The sequence below is a fragment of the Salvelinus alpinus genome, chromosome 20 (genome assembly GCF_045679555.1).
Source record: "Salvelinus alpinus chromosome 20, SLU_Salpinus.1, whole genome shotgun sequence".
Lineage (NCBI taxonomy): Eukaryota > Metazoa > Chordata > Actinopteri > Salmoniformes > Salmonidae > Salvelinus > Salvelinus alpinus.
Genome location: NC_092105.1, coordinates 21,703,943 through 21,722,403, shown reverse-complemented (window position 1 = coordinate 21,722,403; position 18,461 = coordinate 21,703,943). Strand labels below are relative to the sequence as shown.

Genomic DNA, 18,461 nt, shown 5'->3' with positions numbered 1-18,461 from the left:
TCAGATTCCCCTGTATTTCCTGACTGTGTAATAAGCGACTCAGATTCCCCTGTATTTCCTGACTGTGTAATAAGCGACTCAGATTCTCCTGTATTTCCTGACGGTGTAATAAGCAACTCAGATTCCCCTGTATTTCCTGACTGTGTAATACGCGACTCAGATTCCCCTGTATTTCCTGACTGTGTAATACGCGACTCAGATTCCTCTGTATTTCCTGACTGTGTAATAAGCAACTCAGATTCCCCTGTATTTCCTGACTGTGTCATACGCGACTCAGATTCCCCTGTATTTCCTGACTGTATAATAAGCGACTCAGATTCCCCTGTATTTCCTGACTGTGAAAAGTCAGTAATAAGCGACTCAGATTCCCCTTTATTTCCTGACTGTGTAATAAGCAACTCAGATTCCCCTGTATTTCCTGACTGTGTAATAAGCAACTCAGATTCCCCTGTATTTCCTGACTGTGTAATAAGCAACTCAGATTCCCCTGTATTTCCTGATTGTGAAACAATACAATCGCCGTTGCACTGCACACTGCCCACCTGGACAAGAGGAATTTCAAAGTGAGAATGCTGTTTATCAACTAGGGGAACAACTACTTCTAGCTCTCAGAGCGAGTGACGTCATCGATTGAAACACTATTAGTGCGCACCACCGCTAACTAGCTAGCCATTTCACATCGGCCACACCAGGAAAATAACTCCCTCAACGTCAACAAAACAAAGGAGCTGATCGTAGACTACAGGAGACAAGAGGGAGCACGCCCCCATCCTCATCTACAGTGAATAGGGTCAAAAGCTGAGGACCTGTAATGGTCTCACAACACCTACACAGTGTAGAAAAATGCACAACAGCACCTCTACAACCTCAGGCGGCTAAAAAAAATTGAATGGTCCCTATGACCCTCATGAACTTCTACAGATGCACCATTGAGAGCACTCTGTCGGGCTGCATCACCGCCTGGTAAGGCAACTACACCACCCGCAACTACATGACTCTCCAGAGGGTGGTGCGGTCAGCTCAACGAATCACCGGGGGCACGCTGCCTGCCCTCCAGAACAGCACTCAGTGTCAAAAGAAGGCCAAGAAGATCATGAAGGACCTCAGTTACCCGACAACAGACTGTTCACTCAGCTACCGTCCGACAGATGGAGACAGTACAGGTGTATCAGTGCCAAGACAGAGAGACTAAAAAAACAGCTTCTATCAGCAGACCATCAGACTGTTGAACAGCTTCTATTACCATCAGACTGTTGAACAGCTTCTATTATCAGACCATCAGACTATTGAACAGCTTATATTACCAGACCATCAGATTGTTGAACAGCTTCTATTATCAGACCATCAGACTGTTGAACAGCTTCTATTACCAGACCATCAGACTGTTGAACAGCTTCTATTATCAGACCATCAGACTGTTGAACAGCTTCTATTATCAGACCATCAGACTGTTGAACAGCTTCTATTACCAGACCATCAGACTGTTGAACAGCTTCTATTATCAGACCATCAGACTGTTGAACAGCTTCTATTATCAGACCATCAGACTGTTGAACAGCTTCTATTATCAGACCATCAGACTGTTGAACAGCTTCTATTATCAGACCATCAGACTGTTGAACAGCTTCTATTATCAGACCATCAGACTGTTGAACAGCTTCTATTATCAGACCATCAGACTGTTGAACAGCTTCTATTCAGACCATCAGACTGTTGAACAGCTTCTATTATCAGACCATCAGACTGTTGAACAGGGAGTGTGGTGCTGACAGGGAGTGTGGTGCTGACAGGGAGTGTGGTGCTGACAGGGAGTGTGGTGCTGATAGGGAGTGTGGTGCTGACAGGAAGTGTGGTGCTGACAGGAAGTGTGGTTCTGACAGGAAGGGTGGCGCTGACAGGGAGTGTGGTGCTTAAAGGGATGTGGTGCTGAAGGGAGTGTGGTGCTGACAGGGAATGTGGTTCTGTTAGGGAATGTGGTGCTGACAGGGAGTGTGGTACTGACAGGGAGTGTGGTACTGACAGGGAGTGTGGTTTTGACAGGGAGTGTGGTACTGACAGGGAGTGTGGTACTGACAGGGAGTGTGGTTTTGACAGGGAGTGTGGTACTGACAGGGAGTGTGGTACTGACAGGGAGTGTGAGTGTGGTGCTGACAGGGAGTGTGGTGCTGACAGGGAATGTGGTACTGACAGGGAGTGTGAGTGTGGTGCTGACAGGGAGTGTAGTGCTGACAGGGAATGTGGTACTGACAGGGAGTGTGAGTGTGGTGCTGACAGGGAGTGTGGTGCTGACAGGGAGTGTGGTTTTGACAGGGAGTGTGGTACTGACAGGGAATGTGGTACTGACAGGGAGTGTGAGTGTGGTGCTGACAGGGAGTGTGAGTGTGGTGCTGACAGGGAGTGTGGTGCTGACAGGGAGTGTGGTGCTGACAGGGAATGTGAGTGTGGTGCTGACAGGGAGTGTGGTACTGACAGGGAGTGTGGTACTGACAGGGAGTGTGGTTTTGACAGGGAGTGTGGTACTGACAGGGAGTGTGGTGCTGACAGGGAGTGTGAGTGTGGTGCTGACAGGGAGTGTCGTGCTGACAGGGAGTGTGGTGCTGACTGGGAATGTGAGTGTGGTGCTGACAGGGAGTGTGGTGCTGTTAGGGAATGTGAGTGTGGTGCTGACAGGGAGTGTGGTTCTGACATGGAATGTGAGTGTGGTGCTGACAGGGAGTGTGGTGCTGACAGGGAGTGTGGTGCTGACAGGGAATGTGAGTGTGGTGCTGACAGGGAGTGTGGTACTGTTAGGGAGTGTGAGTGTGGTGCTGACAGGGAGTGTGGTACTGTTAGGGAATGTGAGTGTGGTGCTGACAGGGAGTGTGGTTCTGACAGGGAATGTGAGTGTGGTGCTGACAGCGAGTGTGGTAGTGACAGGGAGTGTGAGTGTGGTGCTGACAGGGAGTGTGGTGCTGACAGGGAATGTGAGTGTGGTGCTGACAGGGAGTGTGAGTGTGGTGCTGACAGGGAGTGTGGTACTGACAGGGAGTGTGAGTGTGGTGCTGACAGGGAGTGTGAGTGTGGTGCTGACAGTGAGTGTGAGTGTGGTGCTGACAGTGAGTGTGGTGCTGACAGGGAGTGTGGTACTGACAGGGAGTGTGGTACTGACAGGGAGTGTGGTGCTGACAGGGAATGTGAGTGTGGTGCTGACAGGGAGTGTGGTGCTGACAGGGAGTGTGGTACTGACAGGGAGTGTGAGTGTGGTGCTGACAGGGAGTGTGGTGCTGACAGGGAGTGTGGTACTGACAGGGAGTGTGAGTGTGGTGCTGACAGGGAGTGTGGTACTGGCAGGGAGTGTGAGTGTTGTGCTGACAGGGAGTGTGGTGCTGACAGGGAGTGTGAGTGTGGTGCTGACAGGGAGTGTGGTACTGACAGGGAGTGTGAGTGTGGTGCTGACAGGGAGTGTGGTTTTGACAGGGAGTGTGGTACTGACAGGGAATGTGGTACTGACAGGGAGTGTGGTACTGACAGGGAGTGTGGTGCTGACAGGGAGTGTGGTACTGACAGGGAGTGCGGTGCTGACAGGGAGTGTGGTACTGACAGGGAGTGTGGTACTGGCAGGGAGTGTGGTGCTAGTGTTAGTGTGTGAACATCTTGGGGAATGAGAGAGAATGGGAGAGATGGGGAACGAGAGGGAAAGGGGGAGATGGGGAATGAGAGGGAAAGGGAGAGATGGGGAACAAGAGGGAAAGGGAGAAATGGGGAATGAGAGAAAAGGGGAGAGATGGGGAACGAGAGGGAAGGGGAAAGATGGGGAACGAGAGAAAAAGGGAGAGATGTGGAACGAGAGGGAAAGGGAGAGATGGGAAACGAGAGAGAAAGGGAGAGATGGGGAATGAGAGAAAAAGGGAGAGATGGGAAACGAGAGAGAAAGGGAGAGATGGGGAATGAGAGAAAAAGGGAGAGATGGGGAACGAGAGGGAAAGGTAGAGATGGGGAATGAGAGAAAAAGGGAGAGATGGGAAACAAGAGAGAAAGGGAGAGATGGGGAATGAGAGAAAAAGGGAGAGATGGGGAACGAGAGGGAAAGGGAGAGATGGGGAACGAGCGAGAAAGGGAGAGATGGGGAACGAGAAAGAAAGGGAGAGATGGGGAACGAGAGAAAAAGGGAGAGATGGGGAACGAGAGGGAAAGGGAGAGATGGGGAATGAGAGGGAATGGGAGAGATGGGGAACAAGAGGGAAAGGGAGAGATGGGGAACGAGAGGGACAGGGAGAGATGGGAAACGAGAGGGACAGGGAGAGATGGGGAATGAGAGAAAAAGGGAGAGATGGGGAACGAGAGGGACAGGGAGAGATGGGAAACGAGAGGGACAGGGAGAGATGGGGAACGAGAGAAAAAGGGAGAGATGGGGAACGAGAGGGAAAGGGGGAGATGGGGAACGAGAGAAAAAGGGAGAGATGGGGAACGAGAGGAAAGGGAGAGATGGGAAACGAGAGAGAAAGGGAGAGATGGGGAATGAGAGAAAAAGGGAGAGATGGGAACCGAGAGGGAAAGGGAGAGATGGGGAATGAGAGAAAAAGGGAGAGATGGGAAACAAGAGAGAAAGGGAGAGATGGGGAATGAGAGAAAAAGGGAGAGATGGGGAATGAGAGGGAAAGGGAGAGATGGGGAACGAGCGAGAAAGGGCGAGATGGGGAACGAGAAAGAAAGGGAGAGATGGGGAACGGGAGAAAAAGGGAGAGATGGGGAACGAGAGGGAAAGGGAGAGATGGGGAATGAGAGGGAATGGGAGAGATGGGTAACGAGAGGGAAAGGGAGAGATGGGGAATTAGAGAAAAAAGGAGAGATGGGGAACGAGAGGGAAAGGGAGAGATGGGGAATGAGAGGGAAAGGGAGATATGGGGAATGAGAGGGAAAGGGTAGAGAGAGTAACAGCAGGTCTAAAAGAAGAGGTGCTCAGATAGTCATATATGAATACTTTGCAGTAAGAGCCTCTCTAATGAATAATTGATCTGCAGGAAAATGTAGCGATTTGCACTCCCGGCGGGCTAATGTAATGTTAAATCAAGCTACGAGTGTCAGAGTGTGTACGTATCTGTATGTGTAGGGTAATTCAATGTTAATAAATCAAGTTGCTAGCCTGCAGACAGTATGTATGTATGTACTGTATGTTGGTGTGTGTGTGTGTGTGTGTGTGTGTGTGTGTGTGTGTGTGTGTGTGTGTGTGTGTGTGTGTGTGTGTGTGTGTGTGTGTGTGTGTGTGTGTGTGTGTGTGTGTGTGTGTGTGTGTGTGTGTGTGTGTGTGTGTGTGTGTGTGTGTGTGTGTGTGTGCATATACTAAAGTGCGTGTGTGTGAGCATGCATGCGACAGGAGGCTACAGAACATCCTGCCTATTACCTAATGTAAGAACATCTTGACTATGACAGGCTGTATCTGAAGAATGAAATTACATCCTTGACTTGACCAGCTTTAGCTGCATCTAATCACAGTTTATCATCTGAAGCAGCATGTAAATAAAGTGCTGAATCACATTAATGTGAGCAGCAGCGCCTCTGTTAACATTCATGTTTTGAAGATGGCAGCCTGCGTGTAGGTGACGCTTGATGGCGGTCGGCAGGAGGGATCACTCTTCCCCTGGTAACTGGCAAAATAGTGGAAAGGCTTGAGTATATGAGGGATGGATACAAAGTATATTGAAAGCAGGTGCTTCCACACAGGTGTGGTTCCTGAGTTAATTAAGCAATTAACATCCCATCATGCTTAGGGTCATGTATAAAATTGCTGAGCAGGCCATTGCTTTGGCTACCACTGCTATGCCCCCATAGGATGACAATGCCCCCATCCACAGGGCATTAGTGGTCACTTAAAACTTCTTATGGCTGCAGGGGCAGTATCGAGTAGCTTGGATGAAAGGTGCACAGATGTGCCCAGAGTAAACTGCCTGCTCCTCAGTCCCAGTTGCTAATATATGCATATTATTATTCGTATTGGATAGAAAACACTCTGAAGTTTCTAAAACTGTTTGAATTATGTCTGTGAGTATAACAGAACTCATATGGCAGGCAAAAACCTGAGAAGTTCCACTTCCTGTTTGAATTTTTTCTGAGGTGGCAGATTTTCAACCAAGCTCTCAATGAAATTACAGCGAGATATGGATGAGTTTTCACTTCCTACGGCTTCCACTAGATGTCAACAGTCAATAGAACTTTGTCTGACGACTCTAATGTGAAGGGGGGCCGAAGGAGACAGGAATGAGTAATCACTGCCACGAGCTGAGCATGCTTTCACCATGCGCCTTCACATGAGGAGGGACCTCCGTTCCACCGCTCTTCTGAAGTCAATCTAATTCTCCGGTTGGAACGTTATTCAAGATGTATGTTAACAACATTCTAAAGATTGATTCAGTACATCGTTTGACATGTTTCTACTGACTGTTACGGAACTTTTGGACATTTCGTCACGTTATAGTGGAGGCGCTTTGTGACTTTGGAATTGTTTACCAAAAGCGCTAACCAAAGTAGCTAATTGGACATAAATAACGGACATTATCGAACAAATCAAGCATTTATTGTGGACCTGGGATTCCTAGGACTGCATTCTGATGAAGTTCATCAAAGGTAAGGAAACATGTATCATGTATTTTCTGGTTTCTGTTGACCCCAACATGGCAGCTAATTTGGCTATTGTTCTGAGCTCCGTCTCAGATTATTGCATGATTTGCTTTTTCCGTAAAGTTTTTTGAAATCTGACACAGCGGTTGCATTAAGGAGAGGTATATCTATAATTCCATGTGTATAACTTGTATTATCATCTATATTTATGATGAGTATTTCTGTTGAAACAATGTGGCTACGCAAAATCACTTGATGTTTTTGGAACTAGTGAATGTAACGCGCCAATGTAAACTCTGATTTTTTGTTATAAATATGAACTTTATCAAACAAAACATGCATGTATTGTGTAACATGAAGTCCTATGAGTGTCATCTGATGAAGATAATCAAAGGTTACTGATTCATTTTATCTCTATTTCTGCTTTTTCTGACTGCTATCTTTCGTTGGAAAAATGGCTGTGCTTATTGTGGTTTTGTGGTGACCTAACATAATCGTTTGTAGTGCTTTCGCTGAAAAGCATATTTGAAATCGGACACTTTTGTGGGATTAACAACAAGATTACCTTTAAAATGATATAAAACACATGTATGTTTGAGGAATTTTAATTATGAGATTTCTGTTGTTTGAATTTGGCGCCCTGCACGTTCACTGGCTGTTGTCATATCGATCCCGGTAGCGGGATGCAGCCATAAGAAGTTTTTAATGGTTTGATGAGCATGAAAACGATGTAAACCATATGTCATCTCAGTCACCAGATCTCAACCCAATTGAACACTTATGGGAGATTCTGGAGCGGTGCCTGAGAGCGTTTTCCACCACCTTCAACAAAACACCAAATAATGGAATTTCTCGAGGAAGAATGGTGTCACATCCCTCCAATAGAGTTCCAGACAGTTGTAGAATTTATGCCAAGGTCATTGAAGCTGTTCTGGCGCATGGTGGCCCAATGGCTTAATAAGACACTTTATGAGGATGTTTCCTTTATTTTGGCAGTTACCTGTATCTGAGATTCCATTGATTATCATAACCTGTCACCCACACCAAGCTCATTAGAGAACCAGGACTCTTGTAGTATCCCCTCTGACTGCCATGCTTTTCTCTAAACAGTGCATTCGGAAAGTATTCAGACCCCTTGACTTTTTCCACATTTTGTTACATTATGGCCTTATTCTAAAATGTATTAAATTGTTTTTTCCTTCATCAATCTACACACAATACCCCATAACAACAAAGTTCTTGTCACATCTGCTCCTGCTACGCCCTCTTGTGTTCATCCGGTGTCTTCTTGACCTGCAGTTACTCTCCCTCTCCCTCTCCCTCTCTGTGTGATTGTGTGGTTGGACACAGGTGTGCTGGAGTCAGAGCAGGTCCCTACCAGCTGCAACTCGTTCCATAATCAAGACATCTACAAATAGTCCTCCCACTTCCACTCTGCCAGATCGTAATCTCTGCTCATTTACCGCTCTGTCTCTGGCTCTTGTCTCCCGTTCCACATCTCACCACCCTACTACCCTGTTCTGGATTTAGCTCACCACCACTACCTTGGATTCCCCTCCGGACCTGTTTACCCAGTTCTACCCAGCTCACTCCAACCTCAGTCTCCACATCTGGTTTCTACAACTCATCTGAGCTTCCCCGGATCTGCACTCCATATCTCCCTGTGTTACAATAAATATCTTGATTCATTCATTCCTGTTTCCTCGTCTGAGTCTGCTCTTGTGTTCCCCTGTGTCGCTCTGCCTAACAGCTCTGTCAGGTTGGATTTGGAGTGTCACTGCACAGCTATTTTCAGGGTTCTCCAGAGATGTTCGATCGGGTTCCAGTCCGGTCTCTGGTGATGTGGATGCCAAGGAACTTGAAGCTCTTGACCCATTCCACAACAGCCCCGTCGTTGTGGATGGGCGCTTCCTCTCCGCTCTTTCTCCTATAGTCCACAATCAGCTCCCTGGTCTTACTGACATTGAGGGAGAGGTTGATATCATGGTACCACACTGGCAGGTCATTGACCTCCTCCCTGTAGGCTGACTCATCGCCGTTGGTGATCAGGCCTACAACCGTTGCGTCTTCAGCAAACTTGATGATGGTTTTTGAGTCGTGCGTGGCCACGCAGTCGTGGGTGAACAGGGAGTACAGCAGGGGAATAATCATAGACCCCTGAGGGGCCCTCGTGTTGAGGGTCAGCACGGCGGAGGTGTTGTTGTCTACCCTCACCACCTGGAGCCGGCCTGTCAGGAAGTCCAGGATCCAGTTGCAGAGGGAGGGGTTCAGTCCCAGGTTCCCTAACTTGGTGATGAGCTTGGAGGGGACTATGGGGTTGAACGCTGAGCTGTAGTCTATGAACAGCATTCTCACAAAGTTATTTCCCCTCTTTTCCAGGTGGGAGTGGGCAGTGTGAAGAGCAATTGAGATTGCATCGTCTGTGGATCTGTTGGGGCGGTATACGAACTGTAGTGGCTCTCGGATGTCTGGGATGATGCTGTTGATGTGTCATGACCAGCCTTTCAAAGCTCTTCATAACAACAGATGTGAGTGAGTGCTACAGGGCAATAGTCAACCTAAGGCAGGTTTTCATTTTTACATAAACATTTTTAAAATATTTAACATTTAGTTTTAAAAAGTCAGTTAGAACACTTATTTACAATGACGGCCTACCCCGGCCAAACCGGACGATGCTGGGCAATTGCGTGCCGCCCTATGGGACTCCCAGTCATGGCCGGTTGTGATGCAGGCTGGATTTTCTTTTTAACCATGTGTATGCTGGGTGGACACAGACCAGTGATCCGTCTTTCAGAGCACCCCATGTGCAGTCAGATCATTGATGGTGTGTGTGTGTGCACGTTTGTGTGTGTGCCCATTTGTGTGCGTGTTTTTAAAGTTTGTGACTATGTGAATGCGAGTGTGTGCACGGGTGCGTATGTGTGTGAAGAGACACTGCTCTCACACATCCTGCTTTGTAAAACTGACAAACTTCTGTGAAGCCCGAGATACGCACCAAAAGAAAACAAATGAATCATTTATTTGCTTACTGGATGCACTCTGAAAATACGTGAACGTCAGAAAAAATATGTGAACAGATCTCTCTCCTAAAGTGATACCAGTGCAGGGTTTCTCCCAAACTAACCCCATTCATGCTCACCATGAAGATTCAACTCAAGTTCATTAAAAGATCAAAACACCAAAACAATGTAGTCTAAAGAAGGGGATTACTAATGACTGTTCTCATACTATTACTGTAATGATTGCTATTGAACTAATCTAAAGGAATACAGTCTGTTCTGAGCACAGGAGGTTGGTGGCACCTTAATTGAGGAGGACTGGCTCGTGGTAGTGGCTGGAGCGGAATAAGTGGAATGGTATCAAATACATCCAACACATGGTTTCCATGGTTTCCATGTGTTTGATGCCATTCCAATTGCTCCTATCCAGACATTATTGTGAGCTGTCCTCCCCACAGCAGCCTCCTGTGGTTCTGAGTCATAGCAAGGCTGGATGGCTTATTATGGGATGAGACCAGCAGGGAATTTAACACTCCTCTGTTTCCAAGGAGACTGCTATTTCTCTGATCAGAGTACCTGATATCAAGACACCTATACCTGTCAACGGTCTCACCTTTAACGACACAGGCCACAAACTCTGATGACATGTCAAAAGACATACTCTGTCTCTAAATTGCAAGTCTGTGTAGTTTTGAGGCTAGATAGATGCATACAGACAAGACGCAGTGGATAACAACCAGACAAATGATTACTATAGAGACCATTATATATGAGACAGGGTGTGTAACTCATGGGTTATAGATGCTTTTTACGCACCTAAGTCTACATGTAGATGAGGATACCGTTACTTGTTTTGGGGGGAAAAAGTAAAGGGGATGACATTATAAGGTGCATTATAAGGTGCCCAATGCCAGGAATATCCTACATTCCATCATATCACTATCTAATCCGTGACTGGATTACTATGGCTCTGCAGCCAAATACTAAAGCCTTTGTTTTCTCCTGCAAAAACACAGATATTACTACTCAAAGCTGTCTCTCTTTCACATTTACTCCACAACTTATTTTTAAGACAGAATCCTAGGCAGATATGTTGAAGTGTTTTGAATAAAGATATTCAGCTGTATTTTCATTGTGGTTAATTCATAGTGTCAAAACAGCCAAACAGCGCTCAGGTATACCCAGCGCTCAGGTATACCCCGCCAAACCACGCCAAACCACGCCAAACCAAAATATTTTGGCAGCCCCCTCGATTTCAAGTTTCTCCAACTGAAGTGCTGAGACCTATAGGTTTCCACTAGTTACCATAGCCGCAAAGTCAAAATTGGCTATCGTAAAAATTCATGAAAACATAAAATAGCTTTTCAGTCTTCATTTAAGGTTAGGGTTATGCATAAGGTTAGCAGTGTGGTTACGGTTAGTTTTAAAATCACATTTTAAAAAGATATTTGTGGAAATATTTGGGGTTTGTGACTTTGCTGTGGTAACTAGTGCAGGCTCACTACTGACCACCAAACATATACATGTTATAAACTGCTTATAGAAATCATAAAGCTTTGTGTTTATTCTCAGTTCATGGGATTCATCCATGGCTCTGTATATGTTGGAGATAGATGGAGAGAGAAATGTAAAAGTAAAAACACATGCTATTAATTAAATGTCAAGACTATTATTATTGGTATCATATTATTCAATAAAAGGGGGCATGTAATATCCCATGCCCATAACACGTTTATGCTCAATCCAATTTAACTGCATATGAAAACATTTAGACATTTTAATTTAGGCAGTGATTGAAAAAAAATTATCGATTAAGCCATGCCTTTTGATCAATTGAGTGGGTCTTCAAGTCGGTGTCAGTCCTTATTGGGTGAATTGTAGAAGTACCGGGTGTGGGATTGTGTGGCACGCTGGTTCGTTTGCAAGGAATACAAAACTGCTTCTCTCAAAGTCTATTCTTCCAACCAGGAAATGAACTACATGGAATAAACCGTGGGAATATTCCAAAAGACTTGCATTGACTTTGACTGAACTTGCAGAGGGACTTGACTTGGAGCCGTTGAAGAGCAGCAACTGAGTAGCGTTATTCAAAGGTATTGATCAGAAACACATGTGAAGTTTGAGAATATTTTGGCCGGTGTCGATGTATCAATATATTTGTGCCCGAACAGCACAGTGTGTAGGCGATGCACAACATTCAACTCTCTGATCAACGGGAATATACATTTCTGTGACTATTATAAACACGTAGCTAATAAGTATAATAAGCTAATAAACGAATAAGTAGTGTGGTTAACTTGCGATGGACTCGACCTATTGACGAATTCGTGCGGAGGTCCACCCTATGTAATATTGCACTGCGTGCTCTGCCGCGACAGCGCCCGCCCATCGACTTTTTTCCTAGCAGAGCAGTGAAAGGAGATTGATTTTACTGGAGCAGTCGTGGAGTGTGCACGACCTGCGTACGTTTGGGTAGAGCTATTGCCGCCGGAGGAAGTATTTTATTTACTTTCTCACCAAAGGACTTTGCATACTGATTTTTCGTATTGATCCGCACATCTTGATGTTGGCTGAATTCTAAATAGCGCACCAACAAAGCAAGACATACACACACAACGCTGGACTCAGGACTCCCTGCTGAGGTGGTTTGTCATCCTACAGTGAGCGCCTCCGCAGTCTCTCTGTCCGATGCGTAGGGAAGGGAGAATGGGCTGGGTCGCCTAGGCGTCTTTTATGGGCGCATGTCATTGACAATATGAGAGATAGCTGAAGGCGATAGTAGAGACAAGCGACACCGAGTATACGGAGCCCCGCATCTCAGAGCAGGATACGGGAGATAGGTGAGGGCATCCCATAGGCAGTAGGCGGAGGGGATCTTACTCTCAAGCCAGCCCAGAAGCTTCAATCCTCGGGGTGCACCAGAGCTGCCTGACGCCGGATACCGAGTCGGCCGCAGACCCCTCATTTCCCCTTCAAAACAGACCGAATTTTTGCGCCTCCAAACGGATTATAGGAACGGTGTCTGCGGAGAGAGAGAAACGGGAGACAATGGGCATCCGCACGCTCCTTACTGCATGTGCGCTGCTTGGTAAGTCACGCCTGTGCCCCATTTCTTACATTGGACAGATTGCAATCTTTCTCAGGGTCCGTCTATTAAAAAACAGAGCGAGTCTTCAGACTACCACTCCTGAGTCATAGCACACCTGCATGCAGACACACCTGCACGACAGATCCCAACACTGAGTGTGTTTAGGTGTGTTTAGGTGTGTGTGTGTGTGTGTGTGTGTGTGTGTGTGTGTGTGTGTGTGTGTGTGTGTGTGTGTGTGTGTGTGTGTGTGTGTGTGTGTGTGTGTGTGTGTGTGTGTGTGTGTGTGTGTGTGTGTGCCACCTCATTAGGAGTCCCTGTGAGAGGGCATTGTATTTGTCACTAATAACAGATGCATTTGAACAGCTGTGTTTGTGGATGAGCTGGATAACAGAGACCACATCCCCTTATTACTACGTGTAACCACCTTAAATGTTTCACTTTATATAACACCCTGGGCCACTGCTATTATCTCTCTGTCAAACAAATGACATACTCTTTCAGACACAACATGTAGCATAGCCTACACACACACATATACAGTACCAGTCAAAAGTTTGGACACACCTGGTCAATCCAGGGTTTTTCTTTATTTTAATTTTTTTTCTACATTGTAGAATAATAGTGAAGACATAAACTATGAAATAACACATATGGAATCAAAAAAGTGTTAAACAAATGCAAATATATTTGAGATTCTTCAAAGTAGCCACCCTTTGCCTTTATGACAGCTTTGCACACTCTTGGCATTCTCTCAAACAGCTTCATGAGGTAGTCACCTGGAATGCATTTCAATTAACAGGTGTGCCTTGTTAAAAGTGAATCTGTGGAATTGATTTCCTTTTTAATGTGTTAGAGCCAATCAGTTGTGTTGTGACAAGGTAGGGGTGGTATATACAGTAGAGGATAACTAAATTTGGTTAAAGACAAAGTCCATATTATGGCAAGAACAGCTCAAATAAGCAGAGAGACAGTCCATCATTACTTTAAGACATGAAGGTCAATCCATCCGGATAATTTCAATATCTTTGAAAGTTTTTTCAAGTGCAGTCGCAAGAACCATCAAGTACTTTGATGAAACTGGCTCTCATGAGGACCGCCACAGGACAGGAAGACCCAGAGTTACACACACACACACACACACACACACACACACACACACACACACACACACACACACACACACACACACACACACACACACACACACACACACACACACACACACACACACACACACACACACACACACACACACACACACATACAGACAGAGTGGTCTGCCCCAAACAAACACCAGATGGCTGCTCTGTTCCTAGATGGGAGGTATGTTAATGCTGCCGCGGGGACGGGAGTGATGTGTGTGTGTGTGTGTGGTGAAAACAGACCCCTGCGATTCGGAGGGCATTGAATGGGTTAGAGCAGTGGTTCCCAAACTTTTTATAGTCCCGTACCCCTTCAAACATTCAACCCCCAGCTGCGTACCCCCTCTAGCACCAGGGTCAGCGCACTCTCAAATGTTGTTTTTTGCCGTCATTGTAAACCTGCACACACACACACACACTATATGATACATTTATTAAACACAAGAATGAGTGAGTTTTTGTCACAACCAGGCTTGTGGGAAGTGACAAAGAGCTCTTATAGGACCAGGGCACAAATAATAATAATCAATAATGTTGCTCTTTATTTAGCCATCTTACATTTAAAACCTTATTTGTTCATCAACAATTGTGACTAACTCACCACAGGTTAATGAGAAGGGTGTGCTTGAAAGGATGCACATAGCTGTGCAATGTTAGGTTGTAGAGTCTCAGTCTTAAATCCTTTTCCACACACAGTCTGTGCCTGTATTTAGTTTTCATGCATGTAAGGGCCGAGAATCCACTCTCACATAGGTACATGGCTGCAAAGGGCATCAGTGTCTTAACAGCTTGATTTGCCAAGGCAGGATACTCTGAGCGCAGCCCTGTCCAGAAATCTGGCTGTGGCTTCTGAATAACATCAAGTTTTCACAGAAACGCTTGTTGCAATTTCAATGAGGCTCTCTTGTTCAGATATCGGTAAGTGGACTGGAGGCAGGGCATGAAAGAGATAACGAATCCAGTTGTTTGTGTCGTCCGTTTCGGGAAAGAACCTGCATAATTATGCACCCAGCTCCCTCAGGTGCTTCGCTATATCACATTTTACATTGTCCGTAAACTTGAGTTCATTTGCACACAAACAATCATACAATGATGGAAAGACCTGTGTGTTGTCCTTGTTAATGCAGACAGAGAAGAGCTCCAACTTCTTAATCATAGCCTCAATTTTGTCCCGCACATTGAATATAGTTGTGGATAGTCCCTGTAATCCTAGATTCAGATCATTCAGGCGAGAAAAAAACATCACCCAGATAAGCCAGTCGTGTGAGAAACTCATCATAATGCAAGCGGTCAGACAAGTGAAATTATGGGCAGTAAAGAACTTTAAGCTCGTCTTTCGGTTTAAAAAAAAACGTGTCAGTACTTTGCCCCTTGATAACCAGCGCACTTCTGTATGTTGTAAAAGTGTTACATGGTTGCTGCCCATATCATTGCAAAATGCAGAAAATACAAGAGAGTTCAGGGGCTTTAACAAAGTTAACCATTTTCACTGTAATGTCCAAAATGGCTTTCGAGCAGTCAGGCATTCCCTTGGCAGCAAGAGCCTCTCAGTAGATGCTGCAGTGTACCCAAGTGGAGTCGGGAGCAACTTCTTGCACGTGCGCTACCACTCCACTATGTCTCCTTGTCATGGCTTTTGCGCCATCAGTACAGATACCAACACATATTGACCACCAAAGTCCATTTGATGTCACAAAGCTGTCCGGCACTTAAAGAAATATCCTCTCCTGTTGTCCTTGTTTCCAGTGGTTTGCAGAAGAGGATTTCTTCCTTAATCTTTGGGCTGGACGTGGCGCTAGCGAACCACCTCGACAACATCCGGTGAAATTGCAGAGCGCGAAATTCAAATTACAGAAATAGAAATATTTAACATTCATGAAAATACAACAGTCATACATTAGAAAAAAGCTTAACTTCTTGTTAATCCAGCCACTGTGTCAGATTTCAAAAAGGCTTTACGGCGAAAGCACACCATGCGATTATCTGAGGACAGCGCCCCGCCACAAAAGCAAAACATTTTCCAACCAGGCAGGTGCACCACGAAAGTCAGAAATAGCGATAAAATAAATGCCTTACCTTTGAAGATCTTCTTCTGTTGGCACTCCAAAAGGTCCCAGCTACATCACAGATGGTCCTTTCGTTCGATAAAGTCCTTCTTTATATCCCCAAAAACTCAGTTTATCTGGCGTGCTTCATTCAATAATCCACAGGTTTCTCTCCTTCAAAATGCATACAAAATGAATCCTAAATGTTACCAATAAAATTCTCCAAACAAGTCAAACAACGTTTATAATCAAACCTCAGGTACCCTAATACATAAATAAACAATAAAATGTAAGACGGAGAATCGTTATTGTCTTTACCGGAGATAAACGACAAAGTACACGCTCTCATCCACGCGCGTGAAAACACTACTGCCAAAATGGGAGTCACTTAGAGAAACTACAAATTCTAGCAAATTTTTCCAAAAACAAGCCTGAAACTCTTTCTAAAGACTGTTGACATCTAGTGGAAGCCCTAGGAACTGCAATCTGGGAGGTTTTCCCTTCATATTAAACATGACAGCCATTGGAATCAGTGGTGAGCTGAATTTTGTTTTTCTGGATGGTTTGTCCTCGGGTTTGTGCCTGCCATATCAGTTATGTTATACTCACAGACATTATTTTAACAGTTTTAGAAACCTTAGAGGGGTTTCCATCCAAATCTACCAATTATATGCATATCCTTGCTTCTGGGCCTGAGTAACAGGCAGTTTACTTTGGGCACGCTTGTCATCCAGACGTCAAAATACTGCCCCCTAGCCCAGAGAGGTTAATTGACTCCCCATAAACGTAACAGACATATACCAGGAGCTGTGCCAGGCCTGCTACGTCTGTTGACTCATCCAGCTGTAAAGCATATCATTCACTGGCTTGTATGTAAAGCAGTAATTGTTTCAAAACATCTCCTGCCATGTCACTGATACGCTGTGATACAGTGTGTTTGATGAAGGCATTGTCTGCATAGTTTTTTAGGCCTTTTCCCCCAGCATTGTCCCAGCCATATCCACGGCAGCAGGAAGAATTAAGTCCTCCACAATAGTATGGGGCTTGCCTGTCCTAGCCACTCGGTAGCTCACCATAGAAGATGCTTCTAGCCCCTTCTTATTAATGGTATCTGTTGTATTACTACTCGAAAGTCGTCTTAATTCTCGCTCAAAATACTTTTTCTTCAAATTGGCATGTTTCGTTTCTAAATGTCTGCGCAAGAGTGAAGGTTTCATTGAGTTGTGACATAGTACTTTTGGACATATAACACACTGTGGCTGAGGAAAGACACTACTCCAAATATAAGTGAACCCCAAGTCAATGTACAGTAGTTCTCATCATATTTGCGCCTCTTCGATGGTCCAACGTCCCTGTCTGTTGTTCCGTGCTTTCCCGGCTAAGGGGGCAGTAGCTCTTCGGCTGCATCCGATTCACAACTGTCAGTGTCCATGCTAGCTGGGCTAGCAACAAATGTAGAATTACTGATGCTAGCATTGGATGTGCTCATGGAAGCAGAACAACTTGTGTCATCGACAGGTGCAGGTGTAGTATTGCTAGTAGTAGTAGTAGCAATACTACCAGTAGAGCTGGTATGTGTCTATGGACCCGGACCTTATATTTTTTTAACCATTTATCAATTTTTGAGCAAACGGAATGAGCAGCAGCTACGTTTGGCTACATACGGACCGTTAGTGGAATTCCCGCAAGAGAGTAACGGTTAATGTGATTGGATGTTAATTATTTGACTAGGCTACCTGTATTTGACATTGTGTTGTTATTTCGCTGAATACTAGATGGTTTAATTTTATTTTTGGCATTGAAACGAGGCTACTCAGGTTAGAAAAAACAAAAAAGTTACACACACAAAAAAGTTTTGCCCCGTTGGAAAATATAAACGTGAATCACATTTTTATTTGGCGTAGCCCTGACGGCATTGCGCGTACCCCAGTTTGAGAATACCCGGGTTAGTGGATTAAGTTAGTTCACATACCCTTTCAGCTGGTCAACCTCATATAGGAGATACCGATTGATTGATCGATTTGAATAATATATTTTTTTTCCCAAAGTGTAAAATTCAGATGTAGTATAGAATCACACATTATACATTATATAGGCACTATGGTTTTTCCTAGACTGCATAAATACAGAGTACAATATGTTGACATTCTAATTTCCTACAACACAGAAAGCTCTCTCCCAAGCTCTTACATGTGGACTGAACGGTGGTACAGTAGTGTACTGTACTGTATAAATGATGTGTGTTTCACCTTGTAGTCGTGACAGAGGCAGAAAGTGAGAGCCCTGAATCACTGAGCCTTTCTGGTTCGTATAACTAATAGAAAAGTATAATGTGATGTTCAGCAGTGGGCTGGCTGGTTAAACAGTAATGGAGAAATGCTTCAGTTGGCTATACTGGCTCAGCTGACTTCAGAACAGTTCATACCGGCTCTCTGTGCCTGTCTGCCATCACTGTCTTTGTTATATACTGATCTCAGGCCAGACTCGTCTTTGACACTGCATGAGCATCATTTTTGTGAGTTATGAATTTCAGTGCTGTTTAAACATTGCTATGACTTTGAGTGGATCCTTCGTGTCTTTTGTGAAAGTTACT

General features: G+C 45.1%; 2 protein-coding genes across 8 annotated transcripts in view; both read left to right on the top strand.

The window, feature by feature from the left end:
* LOC139546479 (putative nuclease HARBI1) overlaps positions 1 to 18,461 on the top strand; it is a 406,641-nt gene that overhangs the window by 99,343 nt on the left and 288,837 nt on the right. The window lies entirely within an intron of this gene.
* LOC139546476 (immunoglobulin superfamily member 3-like) overlaps positions 11,509 to 18,461 on the top strand; it is a 227,468-nt gene continuing 220,515 nt past the window's right edge. The window contains exon 1 of one of the 2 annotated variants that reach the window (XM_071354882.1): positions 11,509 to 12,681. In XM_071354882.1, the coding sequence (XP_071210983.1) occupies positions 12,642 to 12,681 (40 nt within the window). In that variant the 5' untranslated portion in view covers positions 11,509 to 12,641. The remainder of the gene's footprint in view (positions 12,682 to 18,461) is intronic. The other variant, XM_071354881.1, reaches the window with a different exon arrangement.